General features: G+C 39.3%; 1 protein-coding gene across 6 annotated transcripts in view; it reads right to left on the reverse strand.

The window, feature by feature from the left end:
- The window catches only part of R3HDM1 (R3H domain containing 1), a 78,843-nt gene that overhangs the window by 48,712 nt on the left and 2,773 nt on the right, over positions 1-27,358 (reverse strand). The window contains exons 1-3 of one of the 6 annotated variants that reach the window (XM_040070428.2): positions 12,889-12,908; positions 1,555-1,763; positions 488-698 (exon numbers count right to left, since the gene is read on the reverse strand). In XM_040070428.2, the coding sequence (XP_039926362.1) occupies positions 488-658 (171 nt within the window). In that variant the 5' untranslated portion in view covers positions 659-698; positions 1,555-1,763; positions 12,889-12,908. Of the gene's footprint in view, positions 1-487; positions 699-1,554; positions 1,764-7,871; positions 8,005-11,321; positions 11,432-12,888; positions 12,909-27,358 lie in introns of those variants that run through there. The other 5 variants (XM_040070426.2, XM_058421419.1, XM_058421420.1 and 2 more) reach the window with 5 other exon arrangements.

Consider the following 27,358-nt stretch of genomic DNA (forward strand, 5'->3'; position numbering starts at 1 on the left):
AAAATCTACCCCTGAGCCACCTGTGAAGTGCAACAGTCAACAGAGAGGCCCAGCTGAGCTGCAGAACCTTGTTCAAAGCAGCAACACTCAGCACACACAGCCCAGCTCCAGACTCTGTCAGGATCCAGCAGCAGCAGAAGCCAGCCTGAGTTTGTTCCTTGTTCTGCTACAATGAAAGACCCCACATATGCACTCAGGGAAACACAGACACGGGCAAATCCTCTGGATCCCAGCAAAAGCACTCATCTACTTCAAAGAATTAAAAATGACTGAGTCATATTTACATCAGTATAAACAGAGAAGTGGGGCAAAGGAGGAGAGAGGAAGCAATAATCAACACATTTGCTTCCCTAAAACCAGCCAAGTTTTCCTCACTGCACCAAAGAAACATGAGAGCAGGATCAAGAGAATGGAGAATGAGACACAAACTTATTTAACATGATATACTAGTGAAAATACATGAAAAATAAAGTGAAAAGCTTCTTACCGGCATATTGTTTTTGTTATCAGGACAATTTTCATCCTTTTCCACTTGAATCTGTTCCTGGCTTCCTGATTTTTTTAGGTTTTCAACTGGCTCTGTATCTTTAAATTCAGCTTCTGAACCCTTCATTGCATCAGTTTCATCTTTTACAGTAAGAATATCAGACATCCTCATTAGAAAAGGTTATTTTAAAATTCTACAAGAAATATGGAACCTTTAGGACAAAGAAAAAGTGAATTGTTGAGTAATTTAAAATTCATTTAAAAGCCACCCATACCTAAACAGCTACCCTAAATAAACATGATTTTGCTGCAAAAAGGATCCCCCCCTGCTATGACATTTTTTCCTGTATTGTATCAGAAGGAGTAATTTCTGTTTAACCACTTTTATCAGTGGCCTGTAACAGCATACATCTACACAAACAAGAATTAAGAGCTACTTTCTTGGATAACACTCACAGATTTTCTCCTCCACATTTTAAAATAAACACCTGAATATTCAGATATTCCAAATCAACCCAGGCTCCAGCAGAAACAAGGCAAGATTTTCTCAAAGGAAAAGAAAATTAAATATAGATTTATTTTAAAAGGGTTGAAAGTAAATAGATGAATTATAATGCCCCAAATGCAAACATTCATAAATTTCATGAATTTTTTAAGTTTCCTTGTTGACAGGTAATAACTGAACAAGTTATTCCTGATTACAGGAATTATCTTACCTACAAACTGTAGCAAAACTAGTCTTAATAAAATTAAGCATTCTCTCAAAAGTACAAAGAAGAAAGAAACAAACAATTTGGTAATTAGGATAATAACCATGATGACCAATTACAATTTATAATAATAATTTAAAATTCTATAGAAAGATAACAAATGATTAAACCCCAAATTTTCCATAGGCAATAAGAAACACAACTCCTTGTCATTACTCAGCTACTGCAAGATGCAAAACCAAGGATTTTCCATTTCCTACAAGAAATAAAGAGCAAGGTCTGACTTCCTGAACTCTTTCTTAAGAAACAAGTAACAATCGAATAATGTTATGGAAAAGCTTAGTGTTTGATTTAGTACCTGATATGTCCTAGAGTTTGGTGATTGTGGTCTCCCACAAAAATAAAATAGAATAATCCGAAGATCCTTTTCACAGTTGTCAGCCAAGATGTCAGTTGTGATGAACCATCTGGAATCTGGCAGGAGGAGTCCCATGTCCTTATCCCCAGTGTAGAGTCCTGGACAGAACTATTTGGTCTTGAATCAGCAAGAACATCCCTTTTGAAAGCCTGAAAATCAACAGAGGAAATGCACTATACTTTTATTTGCTGTGGGAGGGGAGATGGAACACGATGACATCTAAAAACTTAAATAGTCATTTTAAGAGAAAAAAAAAGAACAAAAAAAAAAAACCCAAAAAGAAAGAAGATTTCAGCATTTGTCACATCCATCCCGCTCGCTCTATCTAGCAGCAGTAACAGTTTCATTGGCCATCCAAGACATTTCTGCGTTACAGGGTTAACAAGTAGTCATAATAAACATTTTGTTGGCATTCCTGAAACTCTGTTTCTATAAACAAGCAGGTATCTTCCCAAAGAGTGAAATGTGCAGCCCAGCAGGTGCGGAGGAGTAACAGGCCACGAAAGCTGACAAATCACTGTCAGCACAACAGCGTTTTTGTCTTTGTTGGAATTTATCAGCTACAAGCACACGTCCATAAGACATATTCTGGGCAACTGGAATTCCAGAAGATGGCTTTACTTTATTCAAGAAAATAATTGCCCTGTAACAAGGATTTTTGCAAAATTGATGATTTTCATCTTCCCTCTTTGTCAGATTGGAGAAAGAAGTTAAGAGCATCAGCCCTGAGGAAGCAACTGAAGTCCAGGCCAGAGCTGTAAGAGCAAAGCCAGCAGAAGCCAGAGAACACCTCATGTGCCCAGCTCCTCCCACTCCCTCACAGGGGAGATTAAACCACTGCTCCACAGCTGGAGAAACACAGCTTGGTAAGAGATGAGGTCCTGCAGACATCTGGAGTACTGAAATCTGCTGCAAAGCATGGAAGAGAAAGATAAAAGACAGGCTGTGATTCAGGGCTGTAAGAGATCCTATTTACTGAATCTAATGGAGGGGAAAGGATTACAGACAGAAGAAAGAACTGGAAATAAAAAGATGTAAAAATGCAACAAAGGATATCCAGGATTGTTTTGCTGTTGAGGTGGGTTTTCCAGACAATCCAGGTGCTGATATAAGATTTATTAAGCTCAGAACCTTTACAGTAAACAAAACTTGAATGGAGATGCTGTTTCACTTTGCTGACTGACGTGATTTGTACAGTATTTAGATAAATGTTAAAAAGGCTGCAAGCAGCAACAAACAAAACCCAAAACATTTACGTCCAGTTGCAAATATAATACTGCAAAGTAGGTGTAATTTAATTACTACTCCGTACACAAATCCCAAACATAGTAATGATAATTAACATCTTCAAGTTTTTCTTTAATTCTGTCAAATACACTAAGAGCTCCTGTCCCTTTGCAATACCATTTTAAAAACACGTATCAAAATATTCAGTTACCAAAACACATTCTGAAAATATCCTTGCTTGCCTAGGTCAATCCAGGAAACTGATGCACAAGAAAAGTCCTCATATTTCCTATGACAAACTAAGTGCAAATTAGTTGATAACTTGTTCTGAACAGATTTTTCCCTGCAGATAGATTTAAAGCCTGCAGATTTGCTGCTATGTATCCTACAGTCCAAAAGACAGAACTGAGGAAAAGCTGTGGAGTTCCAATTCACACGAAAAAATATCTCAATTCTGGGTTCATAGAATGGAGCTATTTTGAGTCAACTGGAATCACCATATGTGCATCTATGAGTAAATGCCAAAGTCTGTGCTTCACACCAGCAGCAAGATACACAGAATAGAAAGATGAATCTTTGCTTACCTGATTTTATTTTAATAATACCAGCCATAGATTCACTGAGATGGGTAATGCAACCTCATGTTTGTGATCCATAACTGTGAATTTAAGTACTTGGATAACATGCCATCCCTGAAGTTTCCTCTAATTCAGCAAATTTTCATAGCTGAGATAATCTGATTCGAGTTTCTAGACTTCCACAGAGAATTAATGAAAAGATTTAAGGAATTTTATGTGCTGCAGATGGAGTGGGGGAGCAAATCACAGCCCATCCTTCTGAATCCCACCTCTTTCACCTCCCCATATAGCTGGATGTTAATTTTTTGTGTCCCATGTAGGACAGGTAAAAAGAGAAAAAAAAGCAGGAAGGCAGTTCTTAGAAGCTGCTCTGTTCTTTGAGGAAGAAAAATAAGGTCTGGCAAGCAAACTAATTCAAACAAAACCCCAGCACTGGTTTTAGACCAGACTGCAATACAGACCAACAGAGTATTTGCAGATTTTAATGAGAGGAACATAGATGAGGTTCTGCCCTGCAATTATCTAAACAGTTGAAAGGACTGCATATTAGAGGAAGAGCATTACCTGGGTTTGCAATGAAAAGCTCGAACAGCTCTCAACACATCTCATGAAAGAAAAAAACCCTACCAATTCTAGTATCTTTTATAGGTGACAAAAACAGACACCTACTTCAGCAGACAGGAAGTAGAAGGACTTGCATGTAAGAGCAGAGGAGAGAATGTCGTAACTGTGTTCTTCACCCTCAGGACTGCTGTCCCCATCTAAATACTCAGTACTGAAAAGTACATTCTTCATCCTTGCAGCAACATTATACCCCAATAATCATCCTGAAGTCTGGTAATCCTCTTTCTGACAGGTGCTCACCACTTTGCCTATGCAATTACTCTCCCTTTTCAGAGAGAAAAGTGTTATTATCAGCTGTGAGATGGATGTCCAGTACTAGACATGAGCTTTGCAGTCAGCAGATCAGAAAATCGCCCGGTGCTGTGCTCTTACTGCTTTTTTTTGCACAGCCCAGAGGATAAGTCATAAAACCTCCAACAGATCAAGCAAAATTATTCCTGAGTTTTATGATGGCAGCCTCTTGATACATGAAAAACCACTGGGTCCCTCATTTCGGGTTCTGATTTGAAAATTACCACATGCAAACCCATTAAACTGACTTGTAGGGAGCAGAGATATTTCTGGGAATAAGAATCTACTCAACTTAATCCAATTTCCCTAAGAGGCATCAAAAGTTCCAACTCCTTCTTGATGGCAGCGTGGATGGAGATAGGACACTTTGCACTGCCCATGACAGAGGAAGTCCATTCTTTTTCTTTTAAAAAGAAGGTGAAAGACAGAAGGTGATTTTTTTTTTCTTTAATTGTTGATAGCGTTGTGAAAAGACCCCAGGAATGGCTGTCAAAATAACTTGTATCAATCTAGTTCACGGCAGAAAATTGGACTAGAAGGGTAAGGGTGAAAAAAATCTCACGTTCAACACGTAAAGTGGACACACTGTCCATGGAAAGGTAATGTGAAAATTTATTTCTTACACAAGCTTCTGCTGACTTATAAACCAACAGAATTCCTGCAACCAACAACCACCGGCCTCTTCTCACAACTTCCACAGCAGCTCTGTACAGCAGCTCCCTCCACAGCTCAAGTGGAAGAACCAGTGGATGAATCCTACAAAGTCTGTGGGAAAAGTTTTGCCTTACTCCTGACGTAACAATGGTACAAACCTTTTTTGGATGTGGAAGTGCTCCATTTTTTTTTGAGAAAAGTCAGGACCTTTCCTAGGAAAATGGATCTTTGAAGATTCATATAAGAGACCTGCACAACAAGAGCTTTTTCCAGCTGTTTTTCACCTCAATTATATCAACAAGTCTATATTAACATCATAACCTCAGGGCTCCTGTGACTAGGACTCTCCCCACCAACTGAAAACACTCAAAGTTATATATGTTTCTTTGTTAGGATGAAAGAAGAAAATGTTTATACCCTCCATCAAAATTATCTTCATAAAAACTATGGGTGTAGCTAGAAGAATTAGTGCACTACCTACATGGTACAGTACAAGAATTACACTACAAGAATTACCCTGCACTACCTACATGGTACATTAGCGCTTGGTAACAATTCATTTTGGCAAGTCAGACTGAAGTTTTAGACACAAAAATCAAGGCAGAACTCATAAAGGGGAGCTCCTGCTTCTTCCTTCTGCTCCCCATGAGCTACGGGGACATTTCTGGGAGCCCTGGGCAGCAGGAACAAAGCCCCAGGAGGAAGAGCCCCAGCTGCACAGCTCTTTCTGCAGGGGTGACTTTCAGCTCTGCACCAATAGTTCCAGTCACAGCATTTCAACAGCACCAGCACTCAAATAAAGCAATGAGAAGGTGCAGATTAATGTCATTATCTAGTAACTGAGAGCCTGTAGATGAATCCTGAGACAAAAGGTAGACAACCTGACAAACATCTATATTTGGAAAAAAATTAGTCCCTCCTGGGAAACTTTTGTTAAGGCAGAGGTGGGAAAAGAACTGGAGGAAAATGCCTGAGGTGATGAAGAACAGGAAAGGAGAAAAAAACAAACAAAAGCAATCCCACAACAACCTTAAAAATCCTGACTTGGAGAGCAAGGGAAGATTCCAGAGGGAGCAACAATTCTCCTGCCCATAAACAGACCAGGCTGTGCTCTTTGCTCATGGATGATCCAAGAGCCATAAGCCAGGATCTTCGATTTTGCTCCCCCTAGTAAGTGGTGCCTCAGTGCCCCAGGCTGTTAAAATATACTACACAGCACCTGTAAAAATGTAGCAGCTGGTATTAAGATTGCCATTCATTTAACAGAAAATTCAAAGCAGCTTTGTACAATTATCAGAAATAGAAACTGGAATTATGCAGGGACAGCTATTCCCTTTTCCCAGAAAAGTCAACACACTCCTGCTTTCTGCATGTCATCTTATGGCTAAAGTTTGAGACCCATGGAGCAAAGACTCCTGGCCTGCCTACCAAACTCTGATACCGTGCAGGTCTGATCTTAATTAAAACAATTATTAGAAACAAACAAATGAGAAATTGGTCCACTTTTGAAGCATGAGTCTAAAAGATTCCCTGGTCTTGTTTACTGGGAAATGCTATACCAGTGAATCGGTGCTGCAATGATTTAAATACACTTAAATCAAAGATTTATGCTTTTCTTGATGATGCTATTTACACAGATTTTGAAGTTCTCCATTAATCAGTTATCAGTTAGATGCTATTTACTGCATTAGCATTAGAAGATACTTCTTATTTCATTCCATTTACTGAGGTACTTAGTAATCAGACTTTCAAAGAAAGAGTATGATAAATCAGGATACAAAACTATAATGTGCAGTTATTCTACCTCTTCCAAAATTAATTAGAGACTGAATGCATCTCACTGTCTGTGCACATTACATACACCATTAAAAAATTAACTGGACAGAAATAGAACCAAATGTACCAGAAGCCATTTGCAGACCTTCTCAACAAAGTTTCCTCCAATTTGGAAGGAAAACTCCCCAACTGTGAACCCACTAAAAGGCTGTCGCAGGTCTTGCTCTAGTTCATCTTGCTGCAACAGCGATGTGCTCTCCTGTTTCCCGTCCTGCCTGTGTCAGAGGCGCTGCTCCAGCAGCAGCAGAGCACAGGTTTACATTCCCTCCCTCCCTCCCTCCCTCCCGCTGGGCCCTGAGCTCGCAGGGATGGGGCTGGGCACCCCTGGGGCCAGGGCACCACCACCTCTCCTCTCCTCACTGGCACAGCCTGGAGAGAGGAAGGAGAGGTGGAGACAACCTCAAAGCACCAGGATGGACCTGTCAAACATCCATTCCAGACCTACACACGCCTCAGTACACACGGTGTTAGACGGACAACAACGATGCTGAACATCAGAAACAACCTGAAACTTGCCCTCAGCCTTCTTAAATACCTTATTTTCTTTACCAGGACATTCTGCATGTTACAACCTCTCAAACACTACTAAAGAGCAATATAGTGCCCTTCTTTTTCACACTCAGGGCCTAAGACAGGGCACTACCACTGCTCATAAGACAGTCGACAGGCTTTTAAAGAGGACACCTTTCACAGGAATAGGCATGTGAGAAGCCAAGGTGTATTATTAGCAACTATCCCTCCCCCTCCTTTTTTATTTTAAATTCTGAGCAATACTCTGAGGCTCTTTAATCCTGCCTCACCTTCTCCTGTGAGTTCACTCCTGAATGCAATAGAAACACTGAGCTGACAGTGACAAAGAATACCAAGATAATTCCTTCAGGAATGTAGTTGCATAAATGAGAATAAGATATTTAACAACAGGCAAGACTAGAGCAGTCTTCTATTCCACATATTGACAGGAAACTGCACTATTCAAATACCTGTGGAAATCAGGAGTTTGTTGTCATTTGTTATCTATAAACTCAAAAAATAAAACTTGAAATGTACCCTGAAAAAACTCTGCCACCAGAGTGCTCTGGTCCCCAAGATGCTCAGCTGCTCCATTCTGCACAAAGCATGGTCATCTTCCTCTTAGTTCCCTTCTCGCACTTCACTTTTGACACAGAGCCAGGTACATGAAAGGAAGTAAACACCTTCAGTTTCCTCCTGGAAAAGGAAACAGTTCTCTGGATTTAGCTCCTGCTACAGTGGAACATGACAAAGGGGTTCTTGTTAAGGTGCTTGCAGCTCACTATTGAACCTGGCAGTCTACAGGCACTGCTCTGTGCGCCAACTAGGAAAGGAAGAGGTTAGGCATACTAGGATACTACCTAAGGGAAAAAAGCCCACTACAGCCTTTGTTTTAATTAGAGGAGCCACCCAACATGAAGAACAATGAAAGTCCAAGTTGCAGGGTTTCTGATGAAATGACAGTTCTAGCACTGAACAATCTGTGGTGGATGAAAACCAGCCTGGCTAACATTCACATACTGTTATTATAAAGCACAACTCTGTGGCTAGGCCACCTTCATTAAGGTAACAAAAATAATCTTAACTGGTTTATATACTATTTAAAGTTGTAGCTGTATTCTATCAGGATCTATTTTTTTTTTCGGCAGTTTTAAAGAGAGAAGGAAAAAAATAATTTCACAGACAGACTTCGAAACAGTTCACTGAACACTCTTCTTTATATAATTGTCTCCTGGCAAGCATCTGCACAGGGTAACATACGTTGGCAGACAGAAATCATTTCAGCTTGAACACCATTAGAGCATTAACCTTTCCAAAATGCCATACCTCAGAGAGAGCAGAGCATTAGGTTAGTGGAAAATCCATCTGTTGAATGGCTAAGCCCCTCCTCCCCCAAAGAACACGTTGCCTGTCCAAAGGCATGAGGAAAGAACTATTTAGAAATGCTTATGAAATACAGCATGACATCTTTAGTTTTTGCTAGCATAGTTCTGTTGGCTTGGGATGGGAAAAATGAATGCCCTTCTCACATGACATTGCTGTACCAGCAAAAGCTCTGTAGAAACAACTATGCTGACCAAGATTTTGTTGGCTTAGCTTTCATCATTCAGAGAAACACAACCGACAGCAGAAAAGCTCCTCCCAGCTCTTGAGCCGTCTCTAGGGCTGATACCCAGAAAATTCTGTGTCCATGTACCCACACCAGCACCCTCCCACAGCTTCCAGGCATTTTATCCTTCCAGCAATCCCCAAACCTGCCCTTGCCATCCCCACCTTGTTCATGTTGCATGGACACCCCATATCTTTTAGCGGCTCCTTTTGAAATCTTGCACATTTTTTTGCACAAATTTTTCACTCACTTTTAACTCTACCTTTAGAAAGCTTCCAACAACTCCAGGAAATGCACACTTTAATATCACATAGCAAGTCTACGTCACCATATAATCTGTTTAATATTTATCTGTATATATCTGTTTAATACCTTGAAGTCCTAAAGTCAGGCAGATCACGGGCCCAAACCCAAAGTATCTACCTGTTTTCAACTATCAAATAGCAATGGTTGTCTTATTAAAAACAATCCTTAAAAACTGAAGAAGAATTATCTGTTACTACATCATTGCCTGAAGCCTCATTTCTAGTGTGAAGGCCTTAAAATGGAATAAGAAGAACAATTTTGTGTCAATTGGAAATCAATAGTTTGGAAAAAAAAAAAATTGGTTTTCTCTTTGTGAGGCTGTCAATGCTTGCTAAAAGTCAGAGGTTTTATAGCACAATAAAGTGTAAGTATAGCCTGAGCTGTTTACGGTTGCTTTAAAAGACTTTTAAATAAAAAAAAAAAAAATTGGAAACTTTTTTATATTACCCAACTGTAAACTAACCAAATGCATCTTCAAGAATCTTTTAAGCTCAGAATTGATTAATCTGGGTATATTAGAAACAGTGCAGAAGTAAGAGAACATGAATATTTTAAGTTCAGATGACGTAAAAAAATTATCTTGCTACTAAAACACTCCACAGAAAACACAAGATCAAATAAAGTCATGCCATCTACAAGTCCCCAGATGATGCAGTAGCAAACTAAAACCTCAAAATAGTCAAAGATTGATTTTTTTCCCCCCAGTTATTTTAAGTAAATGAACTGAAGCATTGCCTCTGACTATTTCCAGTGGAGAGCCTCCATACAGCAGCTTTCTTAAAAGACACAAATTTCCATGTCATTTAGAAAACAGCCATCAATAACTGCACACAGCTAACAATTTTCTGTACATTAAACGGGTTTCATTCTTAGAATATCTAAGCTAACGCTTACCCATCATATTTTCATCAGTAACATGAAGAAACAGCTCTAAAATTGACACAAATTTCAACAGTGGATGGCAGGATCAGACTCCTGGAGTGACCAGGCCAGGTTAAAGATTCTGTTGAGGGCCTTAAGATATTTGAGATTATGCAAAAGACTTGGTTTTCAAAAAAGAAGCAAAAGCTCCAACTCTAACAGGCCCTTTCTTTCCATCTTATAACAAAATTCACTAACTTGGTGAATTACTGTACCATTATGGCCTTCCTCTGCCTAAAATAAAGACAAAAATCACCAAAGCCAACAAGAGAAACATGACAAAACTTTCCCTGGGGTGCTAGCAATGCTCTCACCTCTGTCCTGTTGCCACAGGTTCACAAATACCACACCACCATACAGACAAACATCATCTGGCTGCTTTAAAATCTGGTGATTACAGACATCAGCTGAAAACACATCAGAATTTTAAGTCAGAATGTCTACTCTACAAACTTTAGTCCTCAAGCACTGTATTTTTGCCGAATTTCTAACAAAACCACAGCAGGTCTGATAGTGCAGAAACTTGATAAAAAATAAATGACTGATCTTCATGGAATGAAATGTCATCAATTTAACAGCCAGCCAAAATTACTTCTTATCTCAACAAAAAGACATTTGGTCCACAACACAAGACAGTCCTCAACTGCATAGGAAAAAAAACCCAGTTTCATGTAGCCTACTATAAATACTGTTGCTGTTTAGGTTTGAAACCTGTTTTTCAGTTCAAAACTTATCTTTACAAAATAAAAATAAGCTTACTTGTAGTTCCTCACTGGAATTGAGATAACAGCAACACTTAAAAAACCCCCACAATAAAAAAAAATTAGACGTCTCCCCCATTCTGCCGCCTTGGGAAATTCTTTTAGGAGAGATATTTTTAACGGTTTTCCCACCACAGCACAAACAAAACACCCAGTAAACAAAAATTAGCAAGGATGCCATTATTAAATAAGATGTAACAAAAAGTCTTTTTCAAGTCAGTGTTCAAAGAAGGAAGAGATTTAGGGATGCTAATGATCTCTGCTAATTGATTAGGCCTAGAATAGCTTTTGTGCAAAAGGGAAACAAACCGAAAACAGCGATTTGTCTGAGACATTTTATCCTCCTCCTGTCAGGCAGCGTTCGGATGCCCCGTTCCAGGACTCACATACCTGCACGCTCTCGGCCTTTTGCTCCATTTTTCAGCCCCCGGGAGGTGCTCTCCATCCCCCCGGCCGGGCTCAGCCCGCGCCGCGGAGACAATGGGAAGCCACAGCTGGGAGCCGCGGTGGCACTGGCACTGTCACCGTCACCCAGCACCGCCACCCAGGGAGCTCCTCCTCAGCGATTCACAACCTCCCCAAGCGCTCCGCCGCTAGAAAATGGCTGGACACAGCTTCATCGCTTTCTCCCTCAACAGTCAGGCTACCCTAAAATTAAAGTTTACGCCACGCTGCGAGAATTTTGATGTGACAAAGAAGCAGGACAAAAACATTTCTACTGTAAAGATATTCATTTCCTCTCTAGACGGTTTTATTTCTTCGCTTTGGCATTGTGAACACAACACAAAAAGTCATCAGTAAGTTAGTCCTTGGTGCCAGCAGATAAACACACTTGTCACCGGCAGAATGAATGCTATGATAATTTTCTGGACTGGCACATACCCACTATCAGAACCCAAATATGGAAGAAAAACGTGGCCTAAACAGAGGGGTAAAAAAAAAAAAAAAAAAAAGCCCGTTATATGATAATTATCTTACTTCCAAGAGCAATGCCCAGAGCAGCAGTCTGCAGTTTTGTTGCTTGTGAGAAACCTCCATCCCTAGCCAGCTGCAGCATCACCCTGTGCTCAGCAGCACTGCTGCACACTGATAATCATAATCCCCTTTCTGGACTCTCCAGAGACCTCTCCGAGGGATCCTGCACACCAAGTTAGGCTGGAAGGAGAATGGGGCAGTATTTTTAATCTGCAGGCTCCAGAGAGGGGAATTGCAATCCTTGGAGGCTGCAATTCCTGACAAACAGGAGATCGGTATCCTATATCTTGAAGTGACAAGATTAAAAAACATACATATATATATATATATATATATATATAGAAAGACACATTTCTACAATGTAACAAACATAGGAAATAAAAAAATCTAAAACAACCAGGGAAAGATTCAGACCTGTCACAGACAGCAGCAGTCTCAGAACTAAAATAGATTTTCTAAATTAATTAATAAATAAAATTACAAATATATATAATATGTAAATATACAAAACACCATTTGATACTGAGAGTGTTGCAGTTTGCAACAGATCTTAATCCTTCTATGCTTGCTATTCCCCTGTTCTGCCACCCCTGTGCTCCATCTTTAAAGCCTCCACTCCTGCCCACACATGGCAGCGTCACACACTCCACACATCTTGGCTGTCGTCCTTGAGCAGCAACATCATCTGGGGAGGGGAAAAGTCAATGCTTTTGATTTAGCTGAAGACAGCAGTTGTTGGAACCCCCCCTTTTCCCTTGTGCACGGAGCTCAGTGCAACTGCTGCCCGTGCCCCTCCTCTGCACACCAGTCCCCTCCCCACCACCCCTGAGGCCCCATCCCAAACTCGAGGAAAATACACACAAAAGGCACAATTCTGGGAGGCCCTATTTTTGCAGAGGTTCCAGCTGGTCTGCAATGGGAGCATTATTTCTCATGGAAAAGGCTTTCTCAGCAGCGTGCTAGACAAGAAAATGACTTTTACCTTCCTAATTGTATAATGAATTCCAAATAGGTGATCGCCTATGTGCACAAGCCATTCACTGCAGGGTCCATACTCTGCTGCCAAAGAGAATAGTTTTCAGTTTCTGAACACACTATACAGATTACATTAATGTGAGAATAATCTTTTAAGCAGTCTCCTCACACAACACTAGGAAAATGCGTCTGCTGTGCATGTCTAGCCAGTGCTATAATCAGATTTGGAATTCACATACACCATGGCAGAGCACCTAGGAGTGCTTTAATAATCAGGAAGATCAGCAACAAGATGCAGCTAGCCCCAAACAGGAAATAAAGTAGCACCCAATGGAGAAAGAACTGAGCAATGACCTACTGTTATACTCACACCCCCACACATTATGAAGAGTTGGGGCTTCTGTAACTCCTGTCCTGGAGACTCATCCTACAGAAGAGGATGGATTGGTTTGGGTTTACTTTCTCCTAAGGAAAACCTTTTTATCCCCTACACACATACGCTGGTCTGCTCTAAGCAATAGAATAAAAATTGGAATAGCATTAATTACCTGAAATGTTCCTGTATCAGAAATGTACTTTATAAATGCTCATCTGATGCTGTGTGTTCAGCTCTGTGCCATGTGCAAATGAACACAGCTATAAGATGTTAACATACACGAAACAGGAAAATAATTTGAATTAAATATAAAAATAATGCTGTAATTTCCCCCTTAGTCAAGATACATAATTAATATGCTTAAGAGCAGTAAAAACTTATAGCCTGGAAAGAGAAGTTGGAGCACTCAGGGCTAATTTAGAATGGCAACCCTGACTAAGTTAACTCAAAACATGTAAATTGTATCTCTATTATCAAACACACACAATTACATTTGCTAAAATACCATCTAACAGAACAGGCGTCATAATGATGAGCAAATAAATGATGAGATAAGCAAATAAAAATTTTAAATTCAATTTAAATTTCAAAGCCATACCACAGATCAAACACACAAGCCAGTTATTCAAGAGATAAACAACAAACAGTCTAGAAAGCAATCAGATGCTTGCCAAAGGAGGGAGAATTCTAGACCTAAGGAAAAAAAAGTGAAGATATGCAACACCACCTCTTCAAAACCATTTTCCTGACAAAACAATACCCTCTGTCACACTTGTACTTAAAACTGCAGTATGTACGTGACGCAAATGAATCTTTATTTTTTTAATCTCATAACAAACTTACACAACTCAGTAAGAGGCATCATCAAGTGTCTGCAAACCAGTGTCTGGCTCAGAGGAGAAAAGACTGCAGTGTTCTGAATGGAATTTTCTTTGAAACTTGAAAAGGAGTACTGACACAGAGACAGAAATCCCAACTGATAAAAAGGCTCTGCTACACAGGATACACTCGAAGAAGATGTTCCTGGCTCTTCAATACCCAAGGACTTCAGGCACGAGGGCCCCATTGCCCCAAAACAAATCCCTGCAAGACTTACAGGACTGAAGAGGCAGGGCACAAACTCTCAGAGGACACGCACACTAAAAAGTTCTAAATAACAACAGCCTTTCCATTAAGAAGAATGAAAAAGAGATGAGAAAGAAAATTAGTTTTTTGAAGATTTTTAAAGAACAAGATTAAAAGCAAACACCTGGACCAAGCAAAAAAAAAAATTAAAAAAGTTTGAGACACAAAAAGCTTAAAAAAATTAGAATGTGATATTTCAACTACTTATCCCAATTCCAAAATGAATTCATCTATAATCCCAAAGGAAATAGAACGGCTTTTCTCATTATGTGATAAAGGGAGACATTTACAGAGTTTGTCCCATCCACATGAACTTAACAGGAGCATCATGTAAAGCCATATTCTGACTACTCCAAGTTCCATCCACTTGACTGATTTATCTCTTCTGAACTACTAGTAACTCTTTAACATTTGATTGAACAGAAATATATTTATCTCTACCCTCAGAACAGTGTGTAACTCCAGATTGGTCATGAAGGCCTATTCTGTATTTAGTTCACATCATCTCCCTATAAAAATCTCACTTCCAAGAAAGCAGAAAGAAGCACTGCAATTTCATTCCTTTGCACCATAAACACAGTTTAGATAGCATAGTGATGAAGCGAAATAAACATCTTTCTCTGGTGGTTTCATTTTTCTTCTAAGAAATAAAATATACCCTCACTCCTACATGCATAAATGAAAGAATTTTATTGCTATTTAGACACCAGTCACCATTTAGCCATAGTTACTACACGATCACAAGGTGTTGTCTGAGTCTAAATACAGGAGACTTTAGGCTAAAGCCTGAAATAAAAACAATCCCCAAACAGTGTGCAAAGCTAGTCTTAAAGACTAAAAGCAATTACCTTTCAAATACCTTCTGTAGAAAGGATACCAAATGAGCAAGGCTCTGTCTGCTTGGGTCTGGTGGGGCTGATTGCTGGCCAAAGATTAACTTACTGTAATTAAAAAGCCTAGAGTAACAGTGAAAAAGCAAGCTGAAAGAAGTATTTCTAGGACTCATAGAATTCTGTATTAAAGATCTCCCTCCAAACACTGATCACAGCAATCTATTGAAAAATATCAAATGTATCTCTGGGTGTAAGTAAACTTTTGGTGTTAACCGGAGTAAAAAATCCTATGTAACTAAACAGGAAAAACATTCACATGAACAGACTTTGAAAATGAAAAAACCACCAACCAAACCTGGCATCCCTCAAAGTTCATAAAAAATGTGGAAGAGATGTTTCTGGGACCAGTTAAAGAAGCCAAAAGATATATTCTGTCCAATTCTTCACCTCTTGAACAAGGCAACTCTAATCTCCTGCTTACTGAAGGACTGAGAACGACACAAGAAAAAGCAAATTTTAGTAGAAGATGATCTTAGAGAATTGGGGTAGCCATTGATTCCATTAACTATGGTCTTTAAAATAAAGCTTTGTGAAGCAAAAAACAACCCCAAAGCCACCAAGCCTCTTCTTTTCCTCTAGAAAGCACATTAGAACACATTTCAAAAACCCGTATTTCTAATTTTCTGTGTGCTAGATAATTGCATTACACAAGAAAGGGAAATGTTACCAGTAGAAGCTCTGGCCTATCTCCATAATTTGAAGTAAGAACCACTCAGATTATATTCAACCACAGATTGATTTTTTACATCTACAGAAAACATTGCTGCTTAGTAAATGAAAACCAAAGTATTGCTTTTGCAGTTCAAGCAAACAACTGAGTAATGGCTCATGTTAAACCAAGGACTGACTATATTACAAAGCAAGACTAAAGATAATTTGGTTTTGTCAGATGTTTTATCAGTGTAGTTTTTGTCCTTCCACCCCCAGTTGTTCTTACTACTAAGTATTCTCATTCACTCCTAACTTCTAAAAACTGGGTGTATAACCCTTTCAAGAACCTTCCCATTTTTCACCGCAATCTTACTTTGTTGTTAACAAAAGTAAAAGAAAATTAAGTGATTGTAAATTTAGTCTCAAAACGAAAAACTCATGCACACCTAAAGAACACACCATGTCTAGTTCTGCACTAATATCTTGATAGTAACTTTCTCCTGAACTTCAGTTTAAATTCAGACTGTTCTAGACCTTCTGTTTTACACAGTCTCATCTAAATGCCAGGCATTAGATAAGCAGAAAATTAAGCTGCTCAGAGGTTGGAGTTTAAGGTCATCCTCACTGTCTGCAAGCAAAAGCTGTAATATCCTCTCACCCACGTGAGGTTGTGTTTTGGTTTCTTAATGAAAAAGCAACTGTTTGAACACAAAATAACATCCCTGAAAAACTTCCTCTGAGCTTCTCCATAAGTGAGTGGACTGATACCATGGGCCACGCATGTAGGCCCCACATGCTGAACAGGAATTCTTTAAAACCACAATCTGCCCTAGAACCAACAGCCAGAACAAACTTGTGTTGTTTCACTGGATGTATTTTTTTCTACTTTTCTCCCAATAGTTTTTTCTCCCCATAAGAAAACCTGGTCTTCTTAAGGTTCATGATACGCAAATACTCCTTTGGAACATACTGATTTTGAAGACACATTGTTCAAAATTCATGAGCAATTCCTATGGATCTGTCACACTTACCAGGGGATGGGAATGTTGAGGGGGTGTGAAATCAATTACCTTTTTGGTACAGACACTATCAAGCAACCAAAAAAGCTAAGAGCTTGTCTATTCCAGCAAAAAAATTGACCAGTAGTTCTGTGAATACAAAAATAGAGACTAGAGAACTGTAAGAACCTGTTTATACTAAACCAGGATTATTTTCTGCAAAGCGACGACAGCAGAAATACAAGTTCCCAAATAATAAAGTCTACCCCCAGAATAACAAAAACCCAAACAATGAGGCTTCACTCATGTTTACAAAATTCCATGTTTGGGTAGCACAACTTGTGTTATCACCCCAAAAATTCTAAACAATTAGAGCATGGGAACAGGGCTTCAGTGCCAGGTGCCTAAAAGCAAGAAAAGAAGAGACACTTCAACTGAAATCTCCATAAGCAATTCAGTTGTAATCCCATATTTCAATTCCAATCCTCAAGTACCTCAGAGGCAAAAAGACTAAAGAACACTGGAAAATGTGAGAGTCTCAAAAAAATCTGTATTTTTCAAATCAGTTGGACTACAGCTGGCCAGTTTACCAGAAGTCTTTATTCCTCTCTGGAACTTTGAATCTGAAAATCAACAGGTCAAGTAAGACAAAAGCTAAGGCAGATTTTCTCAGAGCAGGTATGCCTTGCCTTCCACCCACACAGGAGGGAACCAAACAAGTGGCAGTGCAGCAGGGAAGAACCTGAACACACAGAACAGAGGGGAGCTTTCCCCCTGCTTCATGACACAAGAGGATTTGGAAGGAACAGTATTTGTAATGATGTTTTTCAACAGGTTTTTACTCTGGGGAAAATGATCCGGCTTATCAGTCTTCCTCCTCAATTTTGTTCCAAAAGTAAATCTTCTGGGATAAACATGACCAATCTAAAGCAGTGAGTGCTGCAGTTGAGACTTGTCTTAGCTGTGGTATTAACACTTCCAAGGACTTCGTTAACACCACCCTTACTCCTGCCCCAAACTTGGCTAATGTCAACTTCATAACCACAATCTTTTTAAATCCCAAAGTGCTTACGGTTAAACAAGATCTGACTTTTAATGTGGAATTCAGCAGGGGGAAGGAGAAAGGAGGGAGAGAGAGGAGCTCCTAAGAACATTAGGAGTCAACATGTGATTTTTTACTTTCTTGCATATCTGTACAGCCAAGCATCTCCACTCAGATGATCTAAGGGCATCATCAGACCCTAAAGGGACTTAAACAAAATCAGCATCATATTTAATTATCTATGACTAGGTAGGGAGGGGAAAAAAAAAAAAAAAGAAGATACTAATTTTCAATTAACATTACACAAGAGGAAATCATTATTTTTTAAACAGTTAGGGCTGGGACCTGGAGTGATCACTTGACATGTAGTGTGCAGTAGTGCCATAGTGCAGATCGGATAGTGGGCTTTGCTAGATAAACAAAAGCTTTTTCATAGATGCAACACTAATTTTCAGAATGTTGCTAGGGCAACAGCAGACTGTAAGAAGAATTTCTGAATAATGAGCAGGTGGCAATATACAAAGATCTTCGATTCCTGACTGAATTATTTATACGTAATCCAGAATAGTGAGATTTTGAAAAGCAACAGCCATATTCCAGCATCACAAATGGAAATACTACGTATCTTGTCCAGAATATTTATTAAAGTTCTAGACCTGCATCTTGTTTTTGTTTCAACATGCTATGCGGCAAGCAAGATCACTAGTCTCACACCTCTAGCATAAAAAAGCAAAAGCAGTTATTTTGCATGAAACATGCAATATAAAAAAATAGTTTTTCTAATCCAAAGCTAAATCTAACTTTCTACCCAAGATTCTTCTTGTACAGATTCAATAATTCCAGAGGGACAGGAAATAATCTTGGCAATTACAAAGTAAGGACCTGACTCATAGAAGAGAACTGGACATGCTTTATCCATCATGCACATCCATAGTAGGAGTTTTGCCAGATATAAAATGTTCAGGGAGGAAACCTTATGGGCAGTCTGTGCACTTGAAAAGCAATGGCAGCAAGACTTGGCAAAATTTTTGTTAATTTAAAACTTTCAAGTCAGCTAAATCATTGTATTACCAACGCTGACTAGCAAATTCCATCACCTGGCTTTCCAAGATTCTGATTAGCTGATCAGCAAAGGTTTGGGTATCTCGACATGGCCAGCTGTAACATTATTCTTTTGCTGAATATGACAGAAAACAACTATTTTAACTTACTCTAAGATGGAACTTTTTCCTCCCTGTGAGTTCCCCGAGACATTGTAATACATGCAAAAATCACAAACCTGCTTTATCTTTGGGGCTTTTTATCCTAGATCTCTGTTTAAATGTCAATAAAACAGTAAGATTTGTAGTTATTTTCAGTAAAGTTCCCAGTTTTCAGAGATTAACTGAATCAGAGTCTATGTATTGAGATATAAATTCACATGCCACAGGACAACTCCATATGAATGTTTTTAAGCAAACTACAGAGCTCTTTTACAAGCAGCTGACATTACCAGAAAAATTTTCCAAAACACAGTAGAAGATAGATAATCTAATTATTGATATAATTTTGATAAATACCCTTAATTGTCCATGAAGCCCCTCACAAGAAAGACATTGAGGTGTTGGTGTGTGCCCAGAGAAGGAAGAGAGCTGGGAAGGGTCTGGAGCACAAGCCCTGCAAGCAGAGACTGAGGGAACTGGGGCTCTTCAGACTGGAGGAGTCTCAGGAGAGGCCTCAGCACCCTCTAACCACCTGACAGAAAGCTGTGCTACGGTACTGGTCAGCCTCTTCTCCCAAGTAACAAGCAACATGACAAGAGGAAATGGCCTCAAGCTGCAGGGGAGGTTTAGGATGGATATTAGGAAAAATTCCTTCATGGAAAGTGTCAAGCACTGGAACAGGCTGCCTGGGGAAGTCGCAGAGTCACTGCCTCTGGAGGGATTTCAAAGACGTGCAGATGTGGCACTTGGGGCCATGGTTTAGTGCTTGGCAGTGCTGAGGGAAGGGTTGGACACAATGACCTTGGAGGAACCTAAATGATTCCATGATTCTGTTATTCACTGTATGCAATTGTTTCAGTTTATCTGATTCTCAATTAATGTGCATTAAACTGAGGCCTGGAACGGTTTAGTTCCTCAGTTTAAGTTACACTTCAAATTGTGCTGTCATCATGTGTGACAGCTGTACAGACCTAAAACACCCCACAGACACCTAGAATGAGGTTTTAAACTAAGTTCATCCAGTGAAATCTCAAAGTTTGACACCTGGTCAAGTTTTATCAGCAAAGTCTTCCATGTCAGCAAGGCTTCTCAAATGAGGCTATGGCTAAAGCAATTCCCAAAGAATGTCCAGTAGAGACAGTTGAACTCACAGAAGATTAAAGTATTGCATTCTTACAGCTGGTCTTCATGCATTGTTTATAAATGAGCTTCTGTCCTCTCCAGCAGCTTCATTCTAAACAGGTTTAACAACCAGTGCTGAGCAGTTCCCTGCATTGCAGTTGAATCCTGTAAATTCCTTTGTTCCACTTTCTGGTCAGAGGGAGGTAAGAACACAATTGCCTCACTAATTCGATGCCTCACGGAACAGCTGCTAAAGCATCATCTTAGATCTCAAAACTGAGGATCCTGGCAACAGGGCAAAGTAGACCAAAATGAGCATCCTTATGGACACTTCTGAGAATACATCATCATCATCAGATTAGCAGCTTGATTGCCTGGACCCAGGCAGAAGGGAGACAGAGAGCTGATCCCTCCTTTCCCCAAGTGAAAAAACAGGCAGCATCACATTCTGCCACCATGGAACTCACGCCTTGCAAAGATATTTCATCTTCTTAAGCAGCAGCATGGTCAGTCAAGCATTGCATTTACACTAAGTCCAATTTTTGTGATGGCACAGGCTCCTTTCTCATGGCATGATCACTGAAACAAGAAACTAACCAACCAACCACTGTATCTCTCCTTAGAGGGGATGGGGGAAGGAAAACCTAACTTAATGAAGATTTGTTTTACAGTATGATTTTTTTAAAAAAAAAATTAAAGTATAAACATAGGACAAGTATTGCCACCACTAAGTTTATGTTCTGAAGGATTTTTGTAACTCAGTTTAGATGAGAAATTAATGCAGTGCATTAGAACGGAGCAAATTTCTTAGAGAAATTTTCTTGAAAGCTGGTTTTTGGACAAGTATAAAGGCAGGAGGAAATTAAAAAATAAGCACCATTGTTTTCTTCAAAAATACTTCCAAGGTTACATGTCCGAGCCAGTGCAAATTTGACAGGAGAAAAAATACAATCAAAATGCAAATTCCAAATGCACTGTTCCCAAGCTGAACACAGGCACTAACTCCATTCTGGGAGCAGTGAGGTTTTGAAAGCTTCAAAGAACAGGAAAGGAAATCTTTCTGGAGATCAGATTTTTCACATTTGGAGGGTCTTTGTTTACAACCTGTATTATGCTCTGCCTAGCATATTCTGCAAGTGTGAGCAGACCAGGGCTCCAGCCATTCTCTGTGGGACCGAAGATGGGGCAAGGAAAGGAAATGGTTTCAAGAGACCAATTTTAACACTGCTCTACTACTGAACAAGCCAATCCCAAAGAATCTTATTCATGTGGTCAGAATATTTAAGCAAAGGATTATGGTTATTAATAATTAATAGAATATCTATTAATAATTATTATAATCCTGCATTTCTCTGACCAAAAGGCTTTGCTTTACAGGCAATTCAGGACAGGGACTTTGACATAGTCTTAGGCTACAACAATCCAGGGATTGAGGATAATCAGGCTGTCCTTGACATACCATTTCCTTATGAAGATATACAAGACAGAGTTATACTAGAATTTACTGACATGTTTTAATGTATATTCTGCAGCATTTAACAATGTTACGTGTGTAAAGAACCATCTGTAAAATACCTATGGAACTTGCTCTCCCTAAGGCACAGGGAAAAGAGGCTAGGAAGGGAAGAAAGCCCTTTAATATGAATAACCACAAACTTATCTGGAAGAATAAATGTAGAGGAAGGAAAAAAAAAAGAAAAAAAAAAGCAACCAAACAAAACCCCAGAAACAGGCAAAACACAAACTAAAATCCACTCCAAAGTACAGTGACCAACTAAAAGGTAAGCCTTGGAAGTCAGAAACAATTTCCAGCCTGAGTCAGAACTTTCTAACAAAAGATCCATTATCCACATAAACAGAAAAAGAACAATTACACCAAAAACCCAACACATCTGAAACTGAATTTGAAAGAGTACATTCAAAGGAAAAATAAGATTCAGACAGTAAGTGCTGAAGACACCATACCCACTAACAACAGAAAATTTGAAGCCTCTCATCAGATCACAAGCCCCAAAGAAGAGATTTTTTTTTTTTTAACAGTACAAAATACATGATGATATAATTTGGTGTTGGAACAGAGAGCACAGAACTAAATATAAGGAAAAAATAACTGTATGCCTGACTTCTAAACCAATTCTAAATGAAAGAATGAATTAAAGGCACCAAAGTCAATAGCAAATGAGTTGACAGAAAAACATTGTAGCAGAGATCGTGCCAAACAGCTCTATTTAATAAAGTAATAGCTCCTAGGAAAAATAAATGGAGGAGGCCTAAACTATTTAAATTACATGCAGAATTACAGAGGAAACCGATAAAGCAGAGACAATGAAGATTAAGAAAATTCATATTTTAAAGATGTAACTACAATTCAATTTAGTCTCAGAAAAGCTACAAAAGTGTCATTCTAACAAAGCCCTGGTGGGGCCTTATATGGAAAATGGTATTTGCACTGATAAAAACTTGTATGGAAAACTTAAATTTCATGTGGCTGCAGTAGATAACGGCTGGGTAGAAGAGCTACTTAATCTAGAGGAAAACTTTGCCACAAACCTATGTGTCTGTAAGTTTTCCACAGTCAGCCAGGCTGGAGGCCAGTAGATATCAGAACCAGATTTTACAACTGCTGTTCAGCATGCAAGAAGATAACTAGCAATTTAATTGACATTAAGACGAAATTTGACAGAGTTATGAAAGCATTATTTCCTGTAAGAAGAAGGGACTGGATGAAATGACCCAGTCTCTCCTTTTCAGTCTTCAGGCACATTCAAGCAGTGCACAGTGCAATGAGTTGCATCTGTTCCACAAACATTCCATTATTTTACTGATAATTACTGCCATTTAATACCAGGGTACTTGGGTGGCCTAGATTCAGTGGGAAATAACTGGAATATGTTTTTTCATCAGATTTTACTTTCAAAAGCCTGTTAAGAAGCCTTAAATTTTTCCTTAAAAGTGAAAGGAACTGGAAAAAGTCCACTTACTTGTACTTTATTTCTAAAGATTTCAAAGACTATTTTAAGATCAATTTTATGTCCTGCCATGTTTTATACAGGAGTCTGTCTTATAACATCAAACGTATGTGAGAATCCATCTTCCTTACAGAACTTATATACACCAAACATAGTTTCAAAGTTTTCGAGTCACTGCCACTATAACCAGGTAACTGCAGCATGTGCAGACAGGACTAAAATAAGGACACAGAAAACAACTGATACTGCAAACAGCAGAGTCCCAAGGTTAATAAGTTATGAGCAGGATTAGGGCTGAGCCCGTTCACGTCATGCACCAGGACTTTCTTACTGTTCATATCAAGAGCAGTCAGTTCATCATACACACACCCCAGCCTGGGCAGGTGTGACAGACCTGCAGGACACTCTGCTGCCTTTCCGGAGCATGCAGACACAAAATACTTAGATGCACCGTGAAGAACCCCATCAAATCCCTGTCATCTCAGTCAAGTCACACACTTTAGAATTGTCCGCACGGATCTAAACCATGCCTGAATTCACACATTGTGTGAGCTGAAATGTCTTCAAGATCTCCCATCTCCAGTTATTCCACATGGTAAAAATGGGCTAAACTGTCTCTTGCTTAAAAGCAGTCTATATTTCATTGCATACTGGAAAACAGGACAAGAAGAAAAGATACTGAAAGAATACTTACACATCTGTATTTCTTGATCTTTATGGAACATTACTATTTTAAGCCTTCACACTGCAACGGACCAAGGGAGACAGGCACAAACCCAGTTTTTAACACTATCCAGTTTTTCAACAGAAAAGGCCAGATAAAAAGCTGATTGTGTTCTGAGTTGGGATAGCTACCACTACTATTCTGATATGCAGTTCTTAATAAGGACTACTGCTCGTTGTGCTTTTCAATCAAACTCTGCAGTGTCAGGAAATACAAGATCATGTAGCGACTAATGGCATGTCATCATGGTCAATGATGAACAGCCAAATGCTGGAATATCATCCATTGCATTAATTGAGTTAGCCCAGTAACACCATTTATTCTTTTCATATTACTGCTTTAAGGATTTAGTCTAATGGTACCATTTGAAGCTCAGAAATCTTCCTCAATAAGATTATTTATTCTTCTGCTAAGATAAGCTCACTCTGAACTCAGTTGCTTCCCCCAGTAACAAGAATGTCCACATAAAAACAGAGTGTTCCTCTCCAGAAGCCAATATTTGAAACTAGAGGGAAACAAAACATCCCTACATGAAGTATCAGGACGAATATCATAACATTTTTATAAGTTAATACAATAGTTTGTGTGAAAGATTCATGTCCTTTTATTAGACCACAAGTCTAACCAGACTGCAGTAGCATTCCTACAGCAGCTTCCATAAAGTCACTTAACAGCTTTCCAAGTACTCGGAGTCCTTTTCCCTCTCCAATCCACAGCACAGGGATGACATCTCGGAGCAATATTGGCACTGCTTTGTGGTACAGCTTTAAACCCTGGAATGAGCAGTTTATTTTTCCATGACAATAATGCAATGTGCAACCAAACACAAAGCTAGAAGCCTTTTCAGAGATTAAGTGCAATGAAAATACATTAAAGATCACTTTGATGTGCTTAAAACAAAGAAACCACAACACCTGAACTAAGAGACTAATAACTTGTCATCTTCATTAGAAGTGAAAATTAAGGACTCATTACAGTCAATTCTAATGGCAAATTACTATCAGCAGATACTTTGAGTATCTAATTGTCATTTTACCAGGTTCTGCCACTGAAGTATATGCAATACTCAGTAACACAAGAAAATTATTCAGTTTCCCTGAGTTTTCCCTTGGAAAGCCATTAGGGAAAAGTTCTTGTTCAGAAATAGTCTGACTTTCCCAGTGGAAGAATAAGGACTCACCAACTAAAAAAAGGCAAACCAGGTTTTATTTTGAGTCTAAGTACTGCCAGTGTGTTTAACTTTGCTAACCAATCCAGCTACATATGAGAGAAGACAGAAGCTGGTGAGGGCTTGGTTCTTGCTTTAAGTTATGGAATAGATTTAATGGATTACAAAAGGAGAAAAATATTCTAATCCTAGCAGCAAGGTGTACTCTTTTTAAACACCTATAGAGCACATTCAACCTGAAATGGAGCTCTTCATCCAAAAGACTGAGGGATTAACAATGCTTTAAAGGAAAAAGGCTTTCTTCTGTACCTTCTGTGGAAATGCTTCAAATCATGCTGTGATAACATGGACAAGAATTCCCCACAGACTGATTTACTCATTTTGCTATTGCCTCATATGGGTACAAAAATTGAACATTTTATCTAAGCCTGCAATTTTCCAGTGCCTCTCAAAACTCCTGCTGTACCTCCACAAGAACATACCAAACTCTTCCGAGTTCAGTTAGAACAAGAAAACAGATGGGAATCTGCCTGTGGATCCATCACTGGTCAATGATGCAACTGCTCCCAGCTCCTCAGCACCAGCAGGAGGTTTTGATGCCCAAAGCTCTGACAGGAGAAAGAACTGTGAGAACACTCCTCAATCTGCTGTTGGCAGAAGCACTCGAATTAGTTCGAACTTCACTCACCAGCTGCACACCAACAGCCTTTTCCAGATTCAGCTGCACTAAAGAAGTCACTGATCTCACTTCCAGTCACCATTTCCTCCATCTGCCAGTTAAACTGCTCCTCCAAGGCTCCCAACAGACGCTTCAATTTGATAGAATAAGAGATCTACATCTCACACCGATAAAAGTTTGGGAAGTGCTCTCAATAACAGCTCATTAAACAGAGCAGAGGAGGTGGCAAAGGGCAGGAACAAAAAGCCAAGGATGCGGCACCACGATGGCCTCTTTCACAGCAGCCGGTATTGCAAGGACTGCATCTATTTATGTCTTGATTCACTTAACATAAAGTAAAATGCTTTAGATGGATACCTACAGCAACCTATCACATCTCACTTGGCTGGGAACAAATCTTACAATGACTGTGGTAGGTTAAGTGCTAACCAATTATACAGAACGTTTTCTACAAAAGTACAAAACTCAGGACTGGATTTTTGCTAAACCAGATCCAGAGATAATATCTTCTATCTTTATGCCTTTTAGAGGTTATTTGTTGACTCGCAGATGCAAGTTATCCAAAACTGCGCTTTCAAAAAGAAGGAGCAACTCTGCTGTGCTATGTAGTCACAGCTTTAAAGGTATTTATGACATTTGTCCTGACAAGCTTCAGCCTTCAGACCATTCTATACACAGCTGGACAAAGACCTTTCATACACGGCACTACACACTTGCTAACAACCCTGAGGAGGAGGCAGAAAAGAATGCTAAATAAGGGACAGAATTTCATTTTATACACAAATTCAAGTTACAGATTAAAGAACAATAAGAACTGATGCTGGGAAGGAGAGCAAAGAACAAAAATTCATCAGCAAATGAAAAAAGACAGGTGAACGATGCAGTATATAACTGTTTATGCAGAAACCAATGGCTGCTCAGAGGTAATGCCCCGTTTCCTTACAGAGATCCAAGATAAGGAGTAGAAAAGAAACCCTAGAATAAGCATCTCACAGCCATCTCAAATCTGCACTTTGCTTCAGCAGTCTGGATCCGAACACACAATAAACAAATATTCTTGGAAATGTAATTCTATAGATTGGAGAAAAGTGCATATCAAAAAATGACACGTTGACAGGAGTCTCATAATACATACATTAAACTGCAGGAGACTAATTTATGCACAAGAGTAGCAGTGCAGGCTGTTCTGTAATTAAGGCTGCTGCCCTTCATAGATCTGTTTCCAGACATTATTTCCTCTAAAACACTCCTTCAGCAAGTTATGAAATCAAAATAAGATTACAGGCAGGCCCAAAGTGCCGTTTTCCCAACAATATTTAAACATAATCTATTGCTGACTTACCATCTCCCAGAAACAGAGTTTTCCAACTTTCCAAGGTCTCCTAACGTTGTGTTATACAGCACACTCGCCCACCACCTCAGAGAAACTCAAGGAGGATACACCAAGAACCACATAAACTCAACTTTAATGCGCTCCCCCAGATGCTACCTATCAGCCAGAGCATCAGCCACAGTAAACGCCCCATTA

The sequence above is a fragment of the Hirundo rustica genome, chromosome 7, assembly GCF_015227805.2.
Source record: "Hirundo rustica isolate bHirRus1 chromosome 7, bHirRus1.pri.v3, whole genome shotgun sequence".
In the NCBI taxonomy this organism is placed as follows: domain Eukaryota; kingdom Metazoa; phylum Chordata; class Aves; order Passeriformes; family Hirundinidae; genus Hirundo; species Hirundo rustica.